Source organism: Panthera pardus, unplaced genomic scaffold, assembly GCF_024362965.1.
Source record: "Panthera pardus isolate Hobbes unplaced genomic scaffold, ASM2436296v1 HiC_scaffold_12, whole genome shotgun sequence".
NCBI lineage: Eukaryota > Metazoa > Chordata > Mammalia > Carnivora > Felidae > Panthera > Panthera pardus.
In genome coordinates this window covers 10,993,878-11,018,460 of record NW_026526677.1, presented here as the reverse complement: position 1 = coordinate 11,018,460, position 24,583 = coordinate 10,993,878, and the positions used below count along the sequence as shown (strand labels likewise).

The 24,583-nt window shown below is 41.9% G+C and overlaps 2 protein-coding genes across 5 annotated transcripts in view; one reads left to right on the top strand and one right to left on the bottom strand.

Moving 5' to 3' along the window:
• The window catches only part of LOC109246511 (membrane-spanning 4-domains subfamily A member 4A-like), a 168,081-nt gene that overhangs the window by 52,050 nt on the left and 91,448 nt on the right, over positions 1-24,583 (bottom strand). For all 3 annotated transcript variants that reach the window (XM_019414523.2, XM_019414524.2, XM_019414525.2), the window contains exon 3: positions 14,786-14,887. In XM_019414523.2, the coding sequence (XP_019270068.1) occupies positions 14,786-14,862 (77 nt within the window). In that variant the 5' untranslated portion in view covers positions 14,863-14,887. The remainder of the gene's footprint in view (positions 1-14,785; positions 14,888-24,583) is intronic.
• Positions 450-24,583, top strand: MS4A7 (membrane spanning 4-domains A7). Of its 2 annotated transcripts, none has more exons than XM_019414529.2 (7): positions 450-568; positions 9,333-9,492; positions 14,373-14,507; positions 16,215-16,271; positions 17,996-18,202; positions 21,687-21,788; positions 22,886-24,583. In XM_019414529.2, exons 2-7 carry the CDS (start codon positions 9,346-9,348, stop codon positions 22,931-22,933), a joined length of 696 nt encoding a protein of 231 aa, XP_019270074.2. In that variant the 5' UTR covers positions 450-568; positions 9,333-9,345; the 3' UTR covers positions 22,934-24,583. The 2 variants fall into 2 exon arrangements, with proteins under 2 accessions (XP_019270074.2, XP_019270073.2); XM_019414528.2 differs by having other exon boundaries at positions 562-676.

The window sequence follows — 24,583 nt, the reverse complement described above, 5'->3', positions numbered from 1 at the left end:
ATAGGTTGCTTTCAGTCTGCCCTAAGAGCCTGGGAAATGGGGAAATATATAAATTCTCCCAAATCCAAAATGAACATCATTGTTATCACTGGTTATGGAGTGCCTGGTTTTTGTAAGCTTTTCGCATCCTTTCTCTTTGATTCTCCCAAAAGCCAACAGTGGAATTATTATTGTCCATCCCTATTTAGTAGGCAGAAAACTCAGGCGAAGACAGAACTGATTGACTTACTTTTACGATGCGGGGAATAAATTCTAACTGGGACCATCACTAGTTTTCACAAGCTCTTTATTCTTAGGTGTTACTTGTAGTCTGTGTTATTTTCCAAACTTTGAAATTTATAAAGAGGAAGCAGAGGTATTTTTCATGTGTTGAATGTAAGTACAGTGAAGCCCATATCTTGTGTAATCATAACTACTATTCTGAGAAAAGGGCAGGAAGTCTCAGGCTGGAGAGCAAAGGACCAACAGTGTTCTGGCAGGAACAGCCAGTAGGAGGTTCTGGCTGAGAGCTCCCAAGCAGAAAGCTGGCCCGCCAGCCACCACTCAGAGGACTGGGCTCCAGGAACAGGTGGGCATGTTCATTTGCATCCTGAACTTTGGGGGGAGATGACTGTCCTTGGAATAGCCAGCCAGGAATCAGATTCTTACTCTCTCTTCTGAGCACCTGCATGAACTGGTGAGTCAATTCCCTGCTCCAGTTTGTAGTTTACTCACTTTCCAAACAAGAGAATTGGGTGAAACAATCCTTAGGTTTCCTCCAAGACTTGAGGTGACAATTCTCTACAATTCTCCGCATTTCTTGGTATGTTGCTCAGTCTTACACAGAATATGCTCTCGGAAAATACTGTGCAATTAGCCTGGATCCTGCATTAGGATGCTGTTGTTCAATCTATTTCTGTCATAGAGAAAATCGCTGTATGCAGAGCAGTCCTCTAAGCTATGATTTATCTCCAAAATGGGGGTTTTAGAACCATCTGGAAATGTGGTGGGCCACCCCAAGTTTTCCTCCACTTGAATGTAGAGGGACAAAGTATCCCTCTCAGAGTGTGGAGTCTGAAGATGATGGCATTAGTCTGGGGACTTCTTGTGAAACCATACAGAATCCTGGTTCTACAGCATTCCCTCTAAAAAGCAGCAATACAAGTATCATAGCCTTAAACTCAGTAAATCCACTTCTAAACGTTACTCTAAGGAGATGACTGAACAGGCGAGGCACCACAGAAGTGCAAAGATGTTCACTGTAGCACTGTTCATAATGATAATAAAAAGAAGAGAGAGAGAGAGAGAGAGCGAGAGAGAGAGAGAGAGAGAGAGAGAGAGAAATAACCTAAATAACACGACTGGTTAAATGAATCTTGAAACGTCTATTAATTTGAATACAGTGGCTTTTTTCTCGTCGTGATGAAATATATGTAACACGACATTTAGCATTTTAACCATTTATAAGTGTAGAGTTCGGTGGTGTGGTACATTCACATTCTCGTGCAACCATCCCCATGACTGAACTCCAGAACTTTTTCATCTTCCGGAATGGAAAGCCCATGATCATGACCATGGAGCACTAACTCCACATTTCCCTCTCCTCCTAGCCACTGGTGTCCATCACTCTACTTTCTGTCTTGAGGGACTTGGGTACTCTGAGTGCCTTCCAGGAGTGCAATCAGACAACATCTGTCCTTCTGTGACTGGCTTATTACTTCACTTGGCATATTGTCTTCAAGGTTCATCCACACTATATCAGGTAGCGGAATTTACCACGTAGCTTTTGAGTTTAGGAGTTTTATTATCTGCATACATGACTGTCAGAGATGTCCACAGACTAATGTTGAGTGCAGAAAGATTTCTAAATGGCCTGTATAGAACCACTCTGTTTATGTAGAACAATGAATGTGTGTAAACATACAGAGAGAAAGACAGGGAGAAAATGAGGGTAGAAAGGATATGTATGAAACGCTAGTTATTGGGTGGGAGCTGAGATTTAAGGAACTTCCTTTTCTTCTTCAAAATGTATTCCCTATTTTGACTGTAATTGCTATGTGATACACTCTTTTAAACAAAACAATTAAAAATAATAAAAGAAAATAAATGGACATGTTATCAAGAATCTGGTAAGGGTACCAACCAGGCATCCGGGTCCTGGCTAGATGTTCAGGACTAGAACCCAGTAGATCCTGTAGTCCCTGGGTATGAGGACTGAAAAATATAGGAAGGAATCCTATAGGAAAGAATCCAGAACTACAGAGATTTTGTTTTTAAATCCTGAAGTTGGGAGGCAATCTTTTTTCTTTCCTTCCTTCTTCCCAATTTTATTCTTTTAGGTTTTTATTCTGGTAGGAACACTTAACGTGAGATCTACTGGTTAACAGATTTTTAAATGCACAGTCCAGTATGTCTACCTGAAGGCCCAGTGCTTAACAGCAGATCTTTAGAACTTATCTTGCACAGTGGAAATTCTCTACACATGGTACAGCAACTCCCCATTTCCTCCTCCCCCAGAACCTGGGAACCGCCCTTCCAGTCTTTGCCTTGCACATTTGGGTTAGCAAACCACAGGAGTGCAGCAGAAGTCAAGTTTCCAGAATACGGGAACAAATCTCCAAGGTCAGAAGATCTCCTGTCGATGAATATGGAGAGTGGCAGTCAATGGACCTTGGCTACAAGGGAGGGAAGACAGAGGGGCTGAGCATCATGTGTGGCTAGATGGGCACAGCACACCCACCCACAGAAGAGCAATGGCATTACACTGCCCGGGTTCAAGGCTTGCTTCCATCATATGCTAGATATACAGTGCTATGCAAACTATTTACCCTCTCTGAGCCTCATTTTCTTTCTTTTTTTTTAAAATTTAGATTCCAGTTAGTTAACATGCAATATAATATTAGTTTCAGGTGTAGAATTTAGCAATTGAACACTTACATATAACACCCGATGCTCACTACAAATGCCCTCCTTAATCCCCACCACCTATGTAATCCACCCCACCCACGTCTCCTCTGGTAACCATCGGTTTGTTCTCTATGGTCAAGAGTCTGTTTCTTGGTTTTCCTCTCTTTTTTCCTCCCTGTGTTCACTTGTTTTGTTTCTTAAATTCCACATGAGTGAAATCACATGGTATTTGTCTTTCTCTGACTTAGTTCGCTTAGCATAATACTCTAGCTCTATTGATGACACTGCAAATGGCAAGATTTCATTCTTTTTGATGGCTTAGTAATATTCCATTGTGTGTGTATATACACCATATCTTCTTTATGCATTCATCAGTCATGGACATTTGGGCTCTTTCCATAATTTGGCTATTATTGATAATGCTGCTATACACATCTGGGTGCATGTATCCATTTGAATAAGTATTTCTGTATCCTTTCGGTAAGTATCTAGTAGTGCAATTGCTGGGTAGTAGGACAGCTCTATTTTTAACTTTTTGAAAAACAATTTATTTATTTTTGAGAGGCAGAGAGAGACAGAGCATGAGCAGGAGAAGGGTAGAGAGAGAGAGACACACAGAATCAGAAACAGGCTCCTGGCTCTGAGCTGTCAGCACAGAGCCCAACGTGGAGCTCGAACCACAAACCATGAGATCACGACCTGAGCTGAAGTCAGACACTTAACCGACTGAGCCACCCAGGCGCCCCTCTATTTTTGACTTTTTGAGGAACCTCCATATGGTCTTCCACAGTGGCTCCACCAGTTTGCATTTCCACAACATCCTTGCCAACACCTGTTGTTTCCTCTGCTGTTAATTTTAGCCATTCTGACTGGTATGAGGTGATATCTCGTTGTAGTTTTTTTTTTTTTTATAGTTCCAAAAGTATTTTATTCCATATTTACATTTTTTTTCTACCAGATAGTATATATCTGAAATCTCTTTTCAGATTTGAAATCTCTTACATTCTGAAATCTTTTATGCAGCTTTTCAAGATCTCCAAAGGCAAATATGGTGCCTAATATAGGATAGGTATTTGATAGTACCCTCTCTTTTTCTCATTGTCGTTTTGATTTGAATTTCCCTGATGATCAGTGATGTTGAACATCTTTTCATGTGTCTGTTGGCCATCTGTATGTCTTCTTTGGAAAAATATCTACTCATGTTCTCTGCCCATTTTTTAACTGGATTCTTTGTTTTTTGGGTATTGAGTTTTATAAGTTCTTTATATCTTTTGGATACTAACCCTTTATCAGTTTACCATTTGCAATTATATTCTCCCATTCTGTAGGGATGGGAGCTTCACTGTACAGAGTTTTTTATTTTGATGAAGTCCCAATAGTTTATTTTTGCTTTTTTCCCTTGTCTCAGGAGACATATCTAGTAAGAAACTGCTATGGCTAATGTCAAACAGGTTACTCCTCTAGGATTTCAATGGTTTTCTTTCTCACATTTAGGTCTTTAACCCATTTTGAATTTATTTTTGTGTGTGGTGAAAGGTGAAAGGTGGTCCAGTTTCATTCTTTTGCATGTTGCTGTCCAGTTTTCCCAACACCATTTGTTGAAGGGACTTTTTTTTCCACTGGATATTCTTTCCTGCAATGTGGAAGATTAATTGATCGTATAGTTGTGGGTCCACTTCTGGGTTTTCTATTCTGTTCTATTGATCTATATGTCTATTTTTGTCCCAATACCATACTGTCTTGATCTCTACAGCTGTGTAGTATAACTTGAAGTCTGGAATTGTGATGCTTCCAGCTTTGCTTTTCTTTTTCAAGATTGCTTTGGCTATTTGGGGCCTTTTGTGGTTCCATATAAACTTTAAGGTTATTTGTTCTAGCTCTGTGAAAACTGTTTGGTATTTTGATAGGGATTGCATTAAATGTGTAAACTGCTCTGGGTAATGTAGACATTTTAATAATACGAACCATATTTGTTCTTCCAATCCATGATAATGGAATGTGTTTCCATTTCTTTGTGTCATGTTCAATTTCTTTCAGCAGTTTTTTATAGTTTTCAGAGTACAGGTCTTTCACCCCTTTGGTTATTAGGTTTATTCCTAGGTATCTTATTGTTTTTGGTGCAATTGTAAATGGGGTTGATGCCTTGATTTCTCTTTCTGCTGCTTCTATTATTGGTGTACAGAAATGCAACAGATTTCGGTATGTTGATTTTGTATCCTGCAACTTTACTAAATTCATGTGTCAGTTATAGCAATCTTTTGGTGGAGTCTTTTGGATTTTTTATGTAAAGTATCATGTCATCTGCAAATAGTGAAAGTCTTATTTCTCCCTTGCCGATTTGGATTCCTTCTATTTCTTTTTGTTGTCTTATTGCTGTGGCAGGGACTTCCAGTACTATGTTAAATAACAGTGGGGAGAGTGGATATCCTTGTCCTGTTTCTGACATAGAGGAAAATCTAAGCCTCATCTTCTTGAATTTAAAAAAAAAATTTAAGTTAATTAATTAGTTTTTAAATTTACACCCTAGTTAGCATATAGTGCAACAATGATTTCAGGAGTAGATTCCTTAGTGCCCCTTACCCATTTAGCCTATCCCCCCTCCCACAACCCCTCCAGCAACCCTCAGTTTGTTCTCTGTATTTGAGTCTCTTATGTTTTGTCTCCCTCCCTGTTTGTATATTATTTTTGCTTCCCTTCCCTTGTGTTCATGTGTTCTGCATCTTAAAGTCCTCATATGAGTGAAGTCATATGATTTTTGTCTTTCTCTGACTGACTAACTTTGCTTAGCATAATACCCTCCAGTTCCATCCACGTAGTTGCAAATGGCAAGATTTCATTCTTTTTGACTGCTGGGTAATACTCCATTGTGTGTGTGCGTGTGTGTGTGTGTATGTGTGTGTGTGTGTGTGTGTGTGTGTGTGTGTATACCACATCTTCTTTATCCATTCATCCGTCGATGGACATTTGGGCTTTTTCCATACTTTAGCTATTGTTGATAGCGCTGCTATAGACATTGGGGTGCATGTGCCCCTTCGAAACATAATACCTGTATCCTTTTGATAAATACCTAGTAGTGCAATTGCTGACTCATAGGGTGGTTCCATTTTTTAATTTTTTGAGGAACCTCCATATTGTTTTCCAGAGTGACTGCACCAGTTTGCATTCCCACCGGCAGTTCAAAGGAGATCCTCTCTCTCTACATCCTTGCCAACATCTGTTGTTGCCTGAGTTGTTAATGTTAGCCATTCTGACATGGGTGAGATGGTATCTCATGGTGGTTTTGATTTGTTTTTCCCTGATGATGAGTGAAGTTGACCATTTTTCATGTGTCGGTTGGCCATCTGGATGTCTTCTCTGGAGAAGTGTCTATTCATGTCTTCTGCCCATTTCTTCACTGGATTATTTGTTTTCAGGGTGTTGGGTTTGATAAGTTCTTTATAGATTTTGGATACTAACCCTTTATCTGATATGTCATTTGCAAATATCTTCTCCCATTCCATCAGTTGCCTTTTAGTTTTGCTGATTGTTTCCTTTGCTGTGCAGGAGCTTTTTATTTTGATGAGGTCCCAGTAGTTCATATCTACTTCTGTTTCCCTTGCCTCCAGAGACATGTTGAGTAAGAAGTTGCTGCCGCCGAGGTCAATGAGGTTTTTGCCTGCTTTCTCCTCTAGGATTTTGATGGCTTCCTGTCTTATTTAGGTCTTTCATCCATTTTGAGTTTATTTTTGTGTCTGGTGTAAGAAAGTGGTCCAGGTTCATTTTTCTGCATGTTGCTGTCCAGTTTTCCCAACACCATTTACTGAAAAGACTGTCTTTATTCCACTGGACATTCTTTCCTGCTTTGTCAAAGATTAGGTGGCCATACATTTGTGGGTCCATTTCTGGGTTCTCTGTTCTGTTCCATGGATCTGAGTGTCTGTTTTTGTGCCAGTATCATACTGTCTTGATGATCACAGCCTTGTAATATAGCTTGAAGTCCAGGATTGTGATGCCTCCTGCTTGGGTTTTCTTTTTCAAGATTGCTTTGGCTACTGGGGTCTTTTCTAGTTCCATACAAATTTTAGGATTGTTCTAGCTCTGTGAAGAATGCTGGAGTCATTTTGATAGGGATTGCTAAGCCTCATCTTAAAGATGTGCTGGAATGCTCATCCATGGCCTCTTTGCCCCAGATCTGCTGCAAAGGATTCAGTGTCAACACTACTTCCCTCTTCATTCATCTTACCTCAACCATACTTCTGTCCAGACTCCAAAATCCCCCAAAGTGAAAATTATCTCCTTAGACAGGGAGAACTTTGTTTTTAATAACTTTTCAAATTAGGTACTTGATGCCCAGAGAGCATGAGAAATGACCAGGGCACAGATCTAGGAGCAGAAATGGAGTGGAGGTCACCAACCTTTTATTGAGCACAATGGAGCACCTGATAAAGATCACAGAGACACAACAAAAGGCACTCACCTAAATCACCTCATCCAAATCCTCACAAGCATCCTTCATGATAGCCTTATTATCCCTATTTTGTAAGTAATGAAACTGAGGATAAATGAGGGGAAATAACCTGCCTGTGGCCAACTAATAAATATCTGAGCTGGATTCCCAATGAGCTTTAGCTATAACTAATACGTATTGAAAGTATATCATGTGCCCTGCTCTATACTGAACCCATTACATGCATCATCTCATCTCTCCCTCACGGTGAACCTGTGAAGTGGCTAAAAACAACTTGCTTATCGTGAGTTTAGTAATAATTGGTAGGTCTAGAATATGAGCATGGGACTGGACTCCAAGACCTATGCTCAGACATGCAACTAGATGCTGAGGCATTGGACTTCCAGCCCAGTGCCCTTTCCCATCACCCTCACTAGTAATGAGATTGTGGGTGCCAGTTCTGATTTTTGTATGTTATGCATCCCATCCAAAAGAGCCCGGACATTGAGGAGAAGGATCAGGGAGCAGAGACGTGTGGTACCACCAGATTATCACAAGCCTTTATCCAAACTATGACTTTCAAGAGGGAGGATGTTGTGCTAAGAACAGACCTAAGGAGCATCCCAGGGGCTGGACTCTGCTACCCACATCACAGAGACCAGAAACACTGCTGAGCTGGTGGGCAGCAGATGCTATGCTCCTTGAGTCTATGTTGAAATTGCCAATGTTAGGAAAGAAGAATGGAAGATGAGGAGAAGTAATGTGATATTTAGAAAAATATCACAAGCTTCTGAGCTATACTGACTTGGTTCAGACATTTGTGCAAACACGGAATAATAATAATTATATTTGGGGCACCTGGGTGGCTCAGTCAGTTAAGCGTCTGACCTCTTGATTTTGGCTCATGTCATGATCTCATTGTTCGTGAGATCGAGCCCCACGTGGGGCTCCATGCTGACAGCACAGAGCCTGCTTGGGATTCTCTCTCTTTGCCCCTCCCTAGCTCACATGTGTGCATGAGCTCTCTCTCTCTCTCTCTCTCAAAATACATAAATAAACTTAAAAATAGTGATTATTATTATATTTGCTACCACGTGTTAAACACTTTCAATGTGCCAGGCTAGGCACTTTGTGTATTTGAACTTGAACTTATTAGTCCCGAGTTTCCAATGTATACAGTGAGGTTAATAACACCTAAGTTGCTTTAAAGACCAGAGTTACAATGGCCTAGTTCCTGGAATTCAGCAAGCATTAAATAAATGTTCATATTAACAATTATTAAGCTAATATGGGCAAGGGAGTCATTCTCTGTGGGACAGGACATATACAAGAAAGAGATGTGGAATAGGGTTAATCAGCATCTTTTTTAAAATGTTTATTTATTTATTTTGAAAGAAAGAGAGAGAGAGAGAGAGGCAGCGTGAGTGAGGAAGGGCAGAGAGAGACAGAGAGAGAGAATCCCAAGCAGGCTTCATGCTCAATGCGGAGCCTGACACAGGGTTAGATCTCATGAGCCCTGAGATCATGACCTGAGTTGATGTCAAGAGTCAGATGCTTAACTGACTGAGCCACCCAGGCCCCCCAGCGAATCAACATCTTAATGGAAAGAAAACGAGACTCTGAAGGAAGACTGAGCAGCAAAGGTGCAGCATAAAGGTACAATCCTGGGGCGTGTGGTGTGGGAGTGCGGCACAGGGGAAGCAGAGGTACACAGGAATGAGAGGGATGTTGGAAGCAGGGGCCATTGGAAGGACAGCGAGGTGGATCCACTCAAGGCCGCAAGGAAAGTTCTATATGAATGGTTCACCTCTCAATTGTGTTCACAGTTTTCTCCCAGTGACACGCTTTCTGTCCACAATGGATGGACTGTGCCAAGCACGCTAGCTTTCCAGACTGCTCCCCACATTAACTTTTGTTCCTAAAGGACAGGTCACCTCTTGGACAATGGAGAAAAATCTTAGATGGTTTCATATCTTTAAGTCGAACCTCAGGCCCTAATTGAGTTCACTGCCTCTTCCAGCATCGTCAGGATCATGCTATCAAAGCCCAAGACCAAGGGAGCCTTTGACAGCTTTACTCCAAATGGCATCATCATCCCCAAAAGAGAGAAACCTAGACACAGCTACCAAAAAGAGGACAACCCACCAAACACTCTGCAAAAAGAAGCTACAGTCCTTGGAGTAAGTCCACGTCACTGGAAGGGAGACGCTGTGGAAAATACTGCAAACATACCCACACTACATATCTACAGTGGATCTGGGAGAGTCTCTCATTTTTTTCTCTGACTCCAGGCCAACTGGGACATGAAATGGCGCTTTATGGGAAGACTGTGTCCTCCTCAGGCCTTTCTATAAACTAAAACCACTAGGTCTCCACTTGAAATCTACATAAGAAAGTCTCCTGTAATTTGTCTTTATTGTAGTAGATGTTGGATTTAAGCACATGATTTTACTCAGTGTGATTAAATTAGATCTGTCTATTTTGAGCTCATTTCTTAACCATTTTGAGATGAGACGATCTGGACTAACCTCACCATACATTTTTCTCCCTGTCTGCCTCACCGTAAGACATCCGAATGTCCCCAGTCATCATCCTTCATACTCAGGACTTTAATGTCCACCTGGTTCTGACTATCCCCTTTTAAGACCCAACTCCTATTCATTTCTGACTTTGGAAACCTGCCTGGTTGTATCCTCTAGAATTCAGGGTCCGTTAACAGCATGATCCGATTCATTCCTGGATTTGTTTCTCAAAGGCCTCCTCATCAATCGTGCAAACAGGAACCTAGCTCCCAAGGGCACTGTTTCCACTGTGACCCTCTCTTCTGGGCATAGAAGTGAAGGCAGTCTCTTTGCTTCTCGGGGCACTTCCAGATCAGTCCTCTCCTCTCAGTCTTTAAAAGCTCCTATTTTAGAATCTCATGTCATCCAGGGGCACCCGGGTTGTGTAGCTGGTTAAGCGGCTGACTTTTAATCTCAGCTCAGGTCATGATCTCACAGTATGTGAGTTCAAGCCCCGCATCGGGCTCTGCACTGATGGCATGGAGCCTGCTTGGGATTCTGTCTCTCCTCCTCTCTGCCCTTTCCCATCTTATGCTCGCTCTCTCTCTTTCTCTCTCCCTCAAAATAAATAAATAAACTTAAAAAAAATAATCTCATGTCATCCAACTAAGTAATTCACTCCCACTTAAAAAAGAAAAATAAAACAACATAGTTACCCTTTTTATGTAGTATCTGAAAAGTCCTACTTCAGTCTTCCTCCCAAAAGAGATATTTTTAAAAATGTGACCTATATTTTGAGCACTGGAAACAAATAATTATTTCAAGTAATTGTTAATAGTCACAAACTTCAAAAGTTCTTTTAGATAATCCTAATATTAGGACTAATCAAGAATTGATAGGAGAATTAAAATTTTAGAAGAATGAGTTTCATGTAAAAACCTAAAAACAATCAGTGTTTTAGAAAATAACATTAAATGACGTAGCGGCAATTTTGAAAAGTGATCATCCTTAGAAAAATCAGTTTATGACTATGTTGCTTGAAAATAAAACCAGTTAATGTCTGTCATTCTATCATTTACCAATACTCACTCCTTAATTTACTTCTTCCAGACAACTGGTTCTGTGTAGACCTGTCCTGCTCCCTACAATCTAGCTTACCTATGGCCTAGAATCACAAACACATTTCACTGTGTGCTTCGGTAATCAGTAAGAAATACTTGACATACATTTATTCATTTATATATTCAGCTGTCATTTTTTGAGCACCTTCATTGTGCCAGTCACTATTTTACACGCTTAGGGTAATAGATGAACTATACAGTTAAAAGAAAAGAAAACAAAACAAAACAAGAGAGCCCCATTCTCACAATTCTCTTGCTCTATAGAAGGATTCCAGGTCATTGCCACTATTTTTGCTCTCCTGGATAACGTGCCTTTTATCTTCAAGATACTGACTCCTCAATCACTATCACTCCCAGGGTAGAGTTCGTATCGTAAGTCTTGGCTATTTCAATACTCATGTATATGATCCCTCCAATATCATGTCCTGTCTGCTCCTTGACCTCTTCTCCCCAGGTATGTTGCCCATCCTTCCATAGACAAACATTTCCTGAGTCGTACCCTGGACCTTACCAATACCAACGGCAATAAACCCAACATTATCTACATTTCAAGCATCCCATAGTCCATCACTTCTGATCTTTCCAGATCACTCCCTCCAACTCTATGTCGATGCTAACTTTCTCTAACCTCTCTGGGAGTTACTGATAATATCCCTATTTCATGGAGCCTTCCTCACCTAACCACGATCAACAGCTTTGTCCTCCTTAAGGAAAAACTGCCACATTGGTTTAATTCTAACTCTGCCCCTTGGCCTATTCTGCCCCTGAACCCATGCAACTAACCTTGGCAAACACACACACGGACTCCACTTTGGATTTATGACCATAACCTCAAAGGGACTGTAAAGGCTGCTTAAAAAGAACACGGTATTTCTTTCATCCATTCACTTTCCTGCTACCCCAGAAAACTATTTCAATAGGTTTCAATCCTTCTCCATTGATTACCTGGCTTCCTAACATACTAAGAAAACTGAGGCAATCTGGAGAGAAGGTCCACAAGCCACCACACATCTGCAATTACTCCCATTGGTGCCATATACTCTCTCTCCCTTCCCCATTACTAAACAAATGCCCATCTTCTAATTAACGATGAGCCTCCCTTGTGCAGTGAATCCCATCCCTCATTACTCGTTCCAGTAATCCTCCCCATGCTCTCTGCAAATGTTTTACGATCAGTTCCATGAGCACAGAATCTTCCTGCAATTTCTCCTATCTTGAGAACAAAACAGCAGAAACAGACACTTATAACTTCGCAGGCCCTCTAGCTAATGCCCCACCAGCAACTTGCCTTCTCAGCAACACTCCTCTATGGGGTGGGAAGTCTAATGTTTCCAGCTCCTCTTGAATGATATTCTCTCTTGAAACACATCCAATGAGATTTGTCCCCCTTGCTCCACATTAGTAACCCAATTTCCAAGTCTCCACTGTTAATGTTCTTGAACTAATAGAAGTGTTTGATGCAGCGACTACCCTCTCCTACTTGAAACATTTTAATCATATGGCTTCTTGGACATCACATTCTTCTGGTCTTCCTCCTTCCCTCTTGGCTGCTTCTTTTATACGCCTTGATTGTTTCTATTTATTTATCTGACTCTAAATTTGGAGTGCTCCATTGCTCAGTCCCCATTTTGTTGCTACATCTGCTACAGTGGTAAATTCACACAGTAATATAGTTTTAAATATGATCTTCACTGATGACTTGGGAAGAAAAAGATTATTTCCCTTACATGGCTCTCTCCTCTAAAGTTAAGACTCCTATAACCAACAGCCTATGTACGTTTCCACTGAGATATCTACACCTCTCCCGTAACCTGTCCCAGACGGAAATCCTCATTTTTGTCCCCCAACCCACCCCTCATACAACATTCCCCATCTCAGATAAATGTCAACACCATCATTTCAGATGCTCAAGCCAAAACCCTTGGAAGCAACCTTCATTCCTTTCTTTTATAATCCACATGCAAACTGTCAGCAAATCCTAGAGGCTTAATCTTCATCGTGCAACTAGAATCCAACTACTTCTTACTACCTCTACTATGAATGTCGTTTTCAAGTCAACATCATCTCACCTGTGAATTACTACAATGCCCTCCTTATTGATGTCCCTGCTCTGTTTCCTTATAATCTATTCTCAATGGGGCAAGCATTAGAATGATCTTTTAAAAATAGAAATCACTTTCTCAAAATTATCCACTTCACTTCCCTTTTTACTCAGAATGAAAGGCAAAGTTGATAAAATAGCCTACAAAACCCTACAGGGTTTGCACTCTGTCCCCAGTACTCCTCGGGCCTCCTACTACTTTGCTCCTAACTAATTCCACTTTCCAAGGAACATCTCTGTAAAGGACATAATACATGGCCAGTGGCAGTGACTTTCATCTGCTTCATTTCCCTGGTGCTGGCACAGGACAGATATTCAATAAATATTAATTGTATGAATGGTTGAATTCTCTTGACTTTACATTATTTCTCCTATGTTTTTGTATCATCTTTCAATTGCATATGCATTAAACAGTGGGTAAGAGTGTGGATTCCAGATCAAAGTAATAGGGCAAAGTCCTAGTTCCTCCACTTGGCCATTTGTGTGGGTTTGTACAAGCTATTTAAACTCCCAGTGCCTCATTTTTCTCATCCATAAACAAGATGAGATAAATAACCAGAGTGTAGAAAGTGTTCAACAGGGGCGCCTGGGTGGCGCAGTCGGTTGGGCGTCCGACTTCAGCCAGGTCACGATCTTGCGGTCCATGAGTCCGTGAGTTCGAGCCCCGCGTCAGGCTCTGGGCTGATGGCTCGGAGCCTGGAGCCTGTTTCCGATTCTGTGTCTCCCTCTCTCTCTGCCCCTCCCCTGCTCATGCTGTGTCTCTCTCTGTCCCAAAAATAAATAAAAAACGTTGAAAAAAAGAAAAAAAAAAATTTAAAAAAAAAAAAAAAAAAAAAGAAAGTGTTCAACAAATGTAGACTATTACCACTGGTGTCATAAAAACAGTAATTACTATCAAAATTCAATGATGAAGAAGATAAGATGAATTATGGCTTTATTTTATTTCAATTGAAATTGAGCCCTTTATTAACTCTCCCTTGGTAAGTTTGCTTTCTACATCCATCCAACTGGACTATTGTCCAGAACAATTTTCTCCACCTACTTTTCCTAGAACAACAACAACAAAAAATGTCAACTATATTTTTCAAAATAAAATTAAAATGTACATATTATCACTTCCTGATTTGCTAGTTTACTAATCCTATCAGAAAGGAAGAAGTTAGGTATACATGAGTTTCTCTTAGAGAATGCTTACTGGCTCCTTGTAATACTCCCCCCCTTTTAATATGACACATTATAGCATATTTTATATTCCTTATAAACACAATGTACATTCAAATAATCACTTTCATCTGTTCAAAGTATGTTCCTAGCATTCTCCCTCTTCTCTCTTGTAGATTATACAGATTATGTGCTGCCTGCTGATTTCAAGTTTGGGGGCGATTTTGGTTTCTGCTCCTTACTCTTCTCACTTCAAGCCAACAACTTCCACCATTTTGATGTCTGGGTACCCATTTGTAGCAGCTACATGTGTGAGTAGAATGGGGTCTCCAAGAAAGGATATGCTCTTTAAACGCTAAGTGGGTACTAGATCATGGAGTGACTCAGTCCCAAGAGGTGGGGAGAAAGGAGCAGGTGGCCAAGGCCTCTAGCTTTCTCTCTGTCATCATCCCATGTCACGTTTCTCCCATTCGGGAAGAGCAGCAGAGGAGTCTAATCCCTCCTCCTGTGTCACCATCCCAGGGAGTAGCTGGCCAGGGCAGGAGGCAAGAGGGTAATACAGTGGGCATACCAGCACAACACTTCTTACCTGGCCTCACAGCCGACCTCTGGAAAAGTAGAAGATTTTTCACATTCTTCTTTGGGTCTTTGATGAGGCCATTGCATTCCCTCCAGTGTAAGAATAATCCACCTGTCAGGTAAAGAGTGAAAATATCAATTTTAAAATAAAATGAGCACCATGGGTAAATGCCACAGGTCTGCAGAGAATCAAACTGGTGATGGTAAGATTCATGGGAAGCAAGGACACTCTTGCTATGTGTTCAGAAGTAACCCTGAGAATTTGGAAAACTTTTTTTTTTTTTTTTGCTACTTTCCATCTAATGGCTCATGGAAAGGGGTCCTTTTCTTTGGAGACTAGCCAGGGTCTAGTCATGCCTCCCACAAAGGGTCACTTCTTTTCCATGTAGTATCCTACACAAAGGAGGAAAAATCATGCATTCTGGGCAGATGAATTCTAACAGGGCATCACCTCTGTATGGATACAGCCTTTATGTGAACGCAAACTATGCAGTGATGCAGGCCCTGCTCCTGACCCCAGAGCACAACTTATCCTTACTTCTCTAATCAGTGGTTGAGCTCCCACATTCCCTTATGAAAGGCAGGAACAGCTCATGCTGGACCCTCTTTGTCTGTGACTACTACTAATCCCTAAGGCACAAGCCTAACCAATGTTCCAGCTTAGAACATTCTCCCTCCACCAGCCAGATCCTTACACTACTGGGCTCAAATACTGACTTCTGGGGGCACCTGGGTGGCTCAGTCGGTTAAATGTCCAACTCTTGATTTTAGCTCAGGTCACGATCTCATGGTTCACGGGATCGAGCCTCTCATTGGGCTCTGTGCTGAGTGGGGAGCCTTCTTGGGGTTCTCTCTCTCTCTCTCTCTCTCTCAGCCCCTCCCTGCTCTCCCCCCCCCCAAGTAAATAAATAAACTTAAAATACTGACTTCTGGGGCTTCAGGATGAGAGACTCTTCACACCTGACCCTGTACCTCCCCCTTTCTTCAACTCCCAGTCTAACTCAGGCCCCCTACACCAGTGCTTGAAGCTCACGTGTTTCTGTACCTTCTGTCATCGGAGCCCCTTTCCTACGTGCTTCTGTCGGCTGCTCCCACCTTCATATCCCTTCAAGTCATTGGTCTTCCTCAACCTCCTCTCTTCCCACCTCGTAACTTAGCACTGTTCTTTTTCTGCGTATACCTCCGCTCCAGGCCACCTCAGCTCACAGTGATTTTCGCTAACATAAATCCCAATCCTCTGTGCATCTGCCCTTTCTCTAAAGTCAATGTTAAGCATCCTGAGAGTAGAAATAAGGCCTCTCTCTTAATATGGACCGACACCATTCCTACGGTGTTATCTCTCTAAGAGTTTTACATTACTTATTGATTGATGGATAGTAACATGGTGCACACATTTCCACAAGACAACTGAACTGATCATTTCTCTCTTCTCTGAGCAGTTTGCCATTACTGGATCCCTCTCGATCATTTCTGGGAAAAAGGCAACTATGCCCTTTGTAAGTATGAGAGCCGTCGAATCTCAGCTCGCCGGAATAAAAAGAACTTCAGAGGCAATAACTCTAGTTCAAAGTGTCCATTTGACAGCTTAGGGAAATAGGGCTCTGAGCAGGGGAGAGAGTTCTCACTGCTGGTCCGGTGACAGAACTGGGTGTAAACGCCAAATTCCCTGTTTCCTAGACCAGTACTCTTCCCCTATGTAATGTGCTCCTGGGTCATATTTCAAGGTTTACTTCAGTTGCTTGAATGGTAGACAATTTTAAATAAACCATGGAGTCTTTGCAGTTTGTTAGCTTGTTACCCTGAACAGGGTAGATGACCTTCTAGAACCTAGACTTCCTTTTCCGGAAAAACCTGTCTCAGAATGAGCCAATTTCCCTAAACGGCAAGGTCAGAGGCAGAGGTGTGTGGGCTTAGATCCTGTGGCTAGCTCCCCCACCCCCTCAGAAACAAGGAATTAACAGACTGTAGCCACTTTCCTGACAAAAGTCAGGAGTGTGTGGGTGGGGTCTTTGATACTCTAGCAACCTTTCCCTCTGCCTTGCCACACACTCACAAAGATGACTTAGGGAAGGGCCACATCCTGACTCAGGAAGATCCAAGATCTAGTTAACTACGGTTGAGGGCACAGAAGATGGTGTTCTGAGGCTGGTATATGTTCCTTATACTTGAAGCTAGAATCTAAACCCCAGAACCAGAGGACAGAGTTCACCCCACTGGATGGAGTCAGAGTTCTGGACCCAGCACCAGGAAACTCTCGTCTCAGATCTGTCACTCAGATCTGTGTGCTTGAAAAAGTTCCTTCCTTTTCTGGGCTTCAGTTTTCTCATTTATAAAATGGGGAAGAGGAACATGTGGCTGTGGCTCTCACGGGTGGCTTCCCAAGCGTCCTGAATACCCTGAAAGGGAAAACCATACTTGGGATGACCCAGCATGATGTGGGCTCCGCACGCAGGACACAAGATAGTACGTGGGCTCCAGTGCGCACGTGGCAGCTCTGGGCAAAGGCGCCGCCCATTCCATCGGCACTTCCTTTGGGAACTCAGCACTTGAAGCCACACGGCTCCCAGGCCAAGGGAGAAGGAAGGGCAGAGCAGTCATTCCCCCAGACGCACAGTATCCTTGAATGACGTTCAAAGAGAAATGAGCACATGCTGGGAACCTGGCACAGAGTCCGGCACCTCAGTGTCTTTGCAGAGGCATCATATTCTGCGAGAACCCTTTGCCCCAAAATATAGAATGTGACCCAAATCAGAATGTGGTGAACGTGGTTCTTGGGCCTGATCCACCTATAGGTAGGTATTCTAGCTTCTCCAGTTCTCTCTTTCATGGAAATAAAAGCCATAGACTGGTGTAGAAGGGACCAAAGGTCCTATTCTAGAAGGGCTGAAAGCAATAGAACGACTCTAAGGCTGTTGGGGAAGTCGGCAAGCCATCTCTGTCTTCAGTGCTGCAGAGAGCCAAGGATCCAGAACTCCTATACCGGAGGAGGAGTTACGTGTGCATTCTCTCACTCGACAAACATTTACTTATTGTATCAGGTGATAAACCAGGTAGTGAAGAGGGATACAGAGGTGAATAAAACATAGTCTGTGCCCCCTACGAGTGCACAGATTACCAGGGAAACAGACTCAGGGAAGCAAGTGTAGTACAATGGATGGAGGGTTAATAGCATCACATGCTGCTCCTGTTGTGACATCCCAATGCAAATTTTCTTTCTCAGGCCATGAGCACCCTGACCGCAAGTGCAGCGAGTTCTCTAGCTGCTGGAGCAGGCCTCTTCCTCCTTGCTGACAGCCTGGTAGCCCTGGAGACGGCCTCTCGACCGTGTGACTCAGAAAGGGAATACCTATCCTCACTGCCTTATTCGGGGTACTATTATTCAACTTATGAATTCAAGGACTGTCTCCTGGCTAGTGTCAGTCTGACGGTAAGTAGTTTCAGACTGAATATCTTGCCCGTGAAATTCTTAGTTTCTCTCCTTTGCATAATCTCTGCTTTTTCAGCAGTCTGTGCCTTGTTGATCTGAATGGCTGGAAGCAGACCAAAAAAAAAAACCCCAAACTGTGGTGGAGTCCTGTCGGCAGACTGCAAAATATAGGCGATGCATTGTGCCAAGTCAAAAAAGGAAATAAAGAAGACTTGTGGGTTCTAGACATGTCTCCCCTGGCATGAGAACTAAGCAAAAATAAACTATTGGGGCTACACCAAAATAAAAAGCTTCTGCACAGCAAAGGAAAACATAAACAGAAAGACAACTTATATTTGTAAATGATAAATCCTACGAGGGGTTAATGTCCAAAATATATAAAAACTTATACATCCCAACACTAATAAAACAAATAATCCAATTAAAAAATGGGCAGAAGACTTGAATAGACATTATCCCACATATGACATACAGACGGCCAACAGACACATGAAATGATGGTCAACCTCACTAAGCAGCAGGGACATGCAAACCCAAACCACAGTGAAGTATTACTTCACACCTGTCAGAATGACTAGTATCAAGAAAATAAGAAATAACAAGTGTCGGAGAGGGTGTGGAGAAATGGGAAAACTCGTGCACTGTTGGGTGGGAATGTATAATGGTGCAGCCGCTGTAGTAAACAGTATGGAAGTCCCTCATAAAATTAAAAATAAAAATACCATACGATCCAGCAATTCCATTACTGGTAATTGACTCAAAGAAAACAAAAATTCTAGTTTGAAAAGATACATGCACCCATGTATTTACCGCAGCATTATTTACAATAGCCAAGATACGGAAGCAACCTGAGAGTACACGGGTAGATAAGTGGATAAAGAAGATAAGGTCAGCAGTCTTTCTTGCATAGAAAACATTCCATTCTCAATAGGTTTAGCTCTCGGAGTGCCTCCTTTGTTGAAAAGGCATTTTCTCCCCCCTCGACGCAGGCAGAAATAGCCTCTTTATTTGAATTTTATCCACATTAAGTTAGCTACAGAATTTGGACTTTTTAAGCCCAAACACATAATTATACTTTGGCCCAGCTGGGCTGGCAGAGTGAGAAGGGGCTGGGAGATGAGCCTCCAATGGATTCAAATCCTAGCAGAAATGCCATCATCTCTGCAACATTTTCTTGCCACTTCCCCCCCCCCCCAACACTGGATGGTCACCAGTGGTTGACGATAAAAATATTGGCTTCGTCAATTCTCTATATACAGGCTCATAGTTTTAAAACCATAAACTTTGGCCTTTTAGGGAGAAAATTTTCTTCCTTTGTGACTCCTCTAGCAGGAGCCAGGGAGATAGATGAAATCTCTCTTATTCCCTTGGACGTGTCTCAGGAATCCCAGAACATGTGTGCAAGTTTCCAGACTCACAGACTTCTGTGAGTCTGCCTGTGTGACCCAGAGGTTGCCAAAAGCAACCCCCCTGATACAGGAGCTTGAGGAAGTGGAAGGGCACAGAAATGCATCTGGTTAGAAATCAGTGCGAGGAAGCCCAGGATATGGCATCAGCCTGGTGCAGAGCAAAGCCAGGAGGGTGAGGGAGACATCCTCCCTGCTGGGGCATGAGGGCTTAACTCAATGGAAACTAAACTCAATACATCAAACTGACTCCTACTCTGAGACAACCAGAGAACTCCCTGCAGAATTGGAGAAGTTGCAGTAGGACTTGACTCCAAATGTCCGCTCTGTATTAACACAAAGATAACCTGAGCAAAGTAACAGATCAAAAGATTCAAGATGTATATCTGAGGTTGGAAGAAGGAAGGAAGAGAGGGTGGGAGGCAGAAAAAGATCAAGGAAGAAAGGCATCGTTGGTTCCAGGAGCTAAGAAGGATCCTGCAGCCGGGCAATCAAGTTAAGAGCTGAGACCAGAAAGCCAGGGAGGCCTGGATGGGAATATAGGTGTTACAAGCTGGGATAGTGGCATTTCAATGTCCATGACAAATCTGAAGCTCTTCAAGCCCACACTGAGTGTCCTGCAAAAATGTTAGAAGCAGAGACTGAATATGTACCTTATTTATGAAAATAAGACAAGGAAAACTCTGCCCAACATCCCAAGGAGCTTAAAGAAACTCCACCATAAAGGTTTCTAGGATGAAATCATCTCACCAAGCCATGTGCAGGGATGGACAGTATCCAAATCCAAATTCCATATAAAACAAACGAACCTCAAATACAGGGATTCACTTAAAAACTGTTCCTGGGTCTGGATCTCCTGAGGTTCTATCAGAATCAAACCTAAAGTTTCCATCTAGGGAGTCATCCATAAACCCAACTAATCGGTCTGTCCTACATATCAAAAAATCCTCCCCCATCTCTCTCTGCTCCTCCCCTGTTCATGCTCTGTCTCTCTCGGTCTCAAAAATAAATAAACGTTAAAAAAAAATTAAAAAAAAACAACTTGGTCGGTTAAGCATCCAACTTCGGCTCAGGTCATGATCTCACGGTCCATGAGTTCGAGCCCCGCCTCGGGCTCTGTGCTGACAGCTCAGAGCCTGGAGCCTGTTTCAGATTCTGTGTCTCCCTCTCTCTCTGCTCCTCCCCTGTTCATGCTGTCTCTCTCTGTCTCAAAAATAAATAAACGTTAAAAAAAAATCCTCCCCCACGCACCCATATACTGACATCATCTGAGAGGAAAAATATTTTGAAAAACCTAAGAAAAAAACGGGTTACAGCAGCAAATATGAAAGTTTAGTTGCTCAAGAATTGGAGGTTATATACCAATTTGGAAGACCATAATGAAAACATATTTTCAACAATAGAGACATGAAGAAAAGGAATTAAAACCAACATGAGATAACATGACAGCAAGAAAAAAAAAGTAGATTTGAAAAAGAACTAAGCAGTAGGATTAGAAATGCAAATTATAATCTTTGAAATGAACCATTTAGTGTTATCAGTTAAAAAGGAGATTCAACATATCCAAAGAAATAAACAGTGAAGTGAAATTGAGGTCTGATGAAATCACATGGAGCACAACACATCGCAGTAAAAATCTGAAAGATATGCGTGACGGGTTAACAGACAGGTAGGAGGCAGCGAACTGAAAAGAACCAGCACACATCTAATGTGAGCCCCAGTAAGCCTGCCAGGGAGAGAGGACGTGTGCAAAGAGAAATAAGTGGGGTGAATTTCAGAATTAAAAAAAAACCAAACATGAGATTTCAGATGGAAAGGATGAACTGAGACCATTTCTGGATAAGTAAAAGCAAATCCACACTAGAAATATCACACCAGTGAAAACAACTAGTGATAAAAGGAAGGGTTACTCTTATCTCAGAAGGTGGGATCCCATGGTTCTGAGAGGAAACCGTTGCCGCTTATTTCTCTGCTTCTGTGCCTTATTCTCTCCACGGCTAGAGCCTTCACCCCCAGTCTCCTCTCAGTCAGGCACAGGGCTAGCTGATGGCACCAACTGTTCCTGTCTTGATTCACAGGGGGTGCTGGTGGTGATGCTCATTTTCACTGTGCTGGAACTCTTAATGGCTACCTACGCTTCCATCCTTTGGTGGAAACAGCTGTACTCCAAGAACCCAGGGGTGAGTACTCTGACATGTCACATGACACCTGCTGGGTCCCAACATTGGAGCTGTGATGTTCCGGGTCTAAACAGTGGCAGAAAGAGGAGGCAATGAGGTTCACGTAGCAGTCAACCTTCAGAGTGAGGAGAGAGTTCTATGAATGGGCTCCTTCACGATGACACTGGTATCTGAGATTATTAGTGCCTTCTGGCCCGCAAACCAGAAGACCTGCTTATTAGAATGGCTAAAATGGTTTTAGAAATCACCTGCCCCAAGGGCGCCTGGGTGGCTCAGTCGGTTAAGCGTTCAGCTTCGGCTCAGGTCATGATCTCGTGGTTTGTGAGTTCGAGCCCCGCATCGGGCTCTGCCCTGGTGGTGCAGGGCCTGCTTGGGATTCTCTCTCTCTCCCCCTGCCCCTCTCTCTACCCCTCCCCCATGTGTACTCTTTTTTCAAAATAAATAAACTCAAAAATAAGAAAGAAATCACCTGCTCCAACCCCTTATAAAAGAACCAAGGCTCAGATAAAATCACAAGGAGAACAAATGATGTAGGCTGACGGGCTGAGAATGAAAAGCCTGTATCTCCTTCTTCTTGTCATGAACACAGCCACCTGCCTCCCTAGAGTCTCCATGACTCCGTTCCCTTGCGAATGCAGTCGTATCTTACTAGGGCATCTCTGTTCTGCTGATGGTGTCCTGTGTTCTTCCTTACTTCCCCTTAGGTCATGACTTTACAATTTGAAAATGCTGGTCTTTTCTCTAAAACCCATTTTTTTCTACAGAAATTACTTACAGGGCTTAGATCTCTGGAGAATGATCTCCTCTGGGCCCACCGGTGTAAAATAAACCTCCTGCCTTCCAAGACAAAAAAAAAAAGAAATTATTTCAAGGGAAGGAATACATTATGACTCAATTATGATCTTATTGGTAAATGGTAATATGATTAGCAGATCACAGCATAGCATTTGTTCGAACTAATACTGATGCATTTTATATTTTGGTAAAGTTGGAAAAGCTACTACCATACATTTGGGGGAAATGCATTTCAAATATGGATCAAAAAAAGCTTCCAAAATCAGAGTTTAAAACCCACTAATAAACTTTATCTTTTCCAGAGTACATTTTCCATGCCTCAATCACAAGGTCATATCCAACATGTCTAAAATCCTTCAAGGTCATGCATAGGAGTAACGCCTCAGAAGAAAAAGGAGAAAGCCAGGACTCCTGGCAAAGTGTGGTTAGACTTTCCTGAAATTTCAGCTACTTTAGACGCTGAAAGAAACCTTTAGAAAAACGGTTTTTGTTTTGCACTTGCTCAGTCAGAGTCATTTTATTGCTCTTGAAAGTAATCTCTTGGGGTGCTTGGGTGGCTCAGTCGTTAAAGCGTCCAACTCCTGATTTCTGCTCCGGTCATGATCTCATGGTTAGTGAGTTCGAGCCCCACATTGGGCTCTGCACTGACAGTGCAGAGCCTGCTTGGGATTCTCTCTCTCCCTCTTTGTTTCCCTTCCCTGCTCATGCTCCCTCTCTCTCTCTCAAAAAAAAAAAAAAAAAAGAAAAGAAAAGAAAAGAAAAGAAAAGAAAGAAAAGAAAAGGAAAGAGTCTCTCAAATCCCAGGTGGGTAAACTGAACAGAAAGTGGTTCACCCACCCCTAAATAAGAAGAGAAAATGTGCACGCTTGTGCTGGTGCAAAGTGGCCAAGTCACATGGCTATGCAGTCTCCACTTCCGTATTATTTTCACACTCATATTGCTTAAATGTTATATAGTAGGGATTGCAAGAACTTTTAAATTAAAAGTACTTCAAAAATATACAGCTCCGTTTCTGTCAATTGAATGAAATGCATGTCTGTCAATTGAATGTGGCTCAATATTCTGTCTCATTTAATGACTTTATTCTGAAATATCTGGCTTCAAAGATTATAACTTACCACAATGCTCTTCCCCATCTAAGTTCTAGACCAAAGAAGAAATTAGCCATAATTTTATTACTGTACTGGAGTAAACAACCTCACCTACCCAGTAAAGACCCAATAAAGGCCTTGGGTCCTATCCCCAGGAGAATATACTACAGACATGCATACACGTGTTTTCCAAAAACATGTACAGAAATGGTCATATAAGTAATACACATAATTGCCTCCAAAAGGAAACTATCTAAATGACTATAAACAATAGAAGGGAGAAATAAAAATTCTGGTATATTCATACAATGGAGTACTAAACAGTAACATGAGTGGACAAATTATAATTACATGCAGCTATATAGATAAATCCCACAAACATAATGTTTGGGGGGAAAAGGTCATGCATAAAAGAGTCCATTGACGGATGAATGGATAAAGAAGATGGATATTACTCGGCATTCAAAAAGAATGAAATCTTGCCATTTGCAACTAGGTGGATGGAACTGGAGGGTATTATGCTAAGTGTAGTCAGCCAGAGAAAGACAAGTATCATATGACTTCGCTCATATGAGGAATTTAAGAGACAAAACAGATGAACATAAGGGAAGGGAAGCAAAAATAATATAAAAACAGGGAGGGGGACAAAACAGAAGAGACTGTTAAATACAGAGTACAAACTGAGGGTTGCTGGAGGGGTTGAGGGTGGGGGAGGAGCTAAATGGATAAGGGGCATTAAGGAAGACATGTTGGGATGAGCACTGGGTGTTATATATCAGAGATGGATTGCTGGAATCTACTCCTGAAATCATTACTGCATTATATGCTAACTAACTTGGAGTAAACTAAAAAATAAATTTAAAAAATTATAATAATAAATAAAAAGAAATTGGTTACATAAAAAGAGTA

What these genes read in the sequence shown, in the direction of transcription:
- MS4A7 (XM_019414528.2), top strand. An exon ending in TGGCTAGTGTCAGTCTGACG is followed by an intron (nt 18,203 to 21,686) that starts GTAAGTAGTTTC and finishes CTTGATTCACAG; the next exon opens with GGGGTGCTGGTGGTGATGCT. An exon ending in TGTACTCCAAGAACCCAGGG is followed by an intron (nt 21,789 to 22,885) that starts GTGAGTACTCTG and finishes TATCTTTTCCAG; the next exon opens with AGTACATTTTCCATGCCTCA.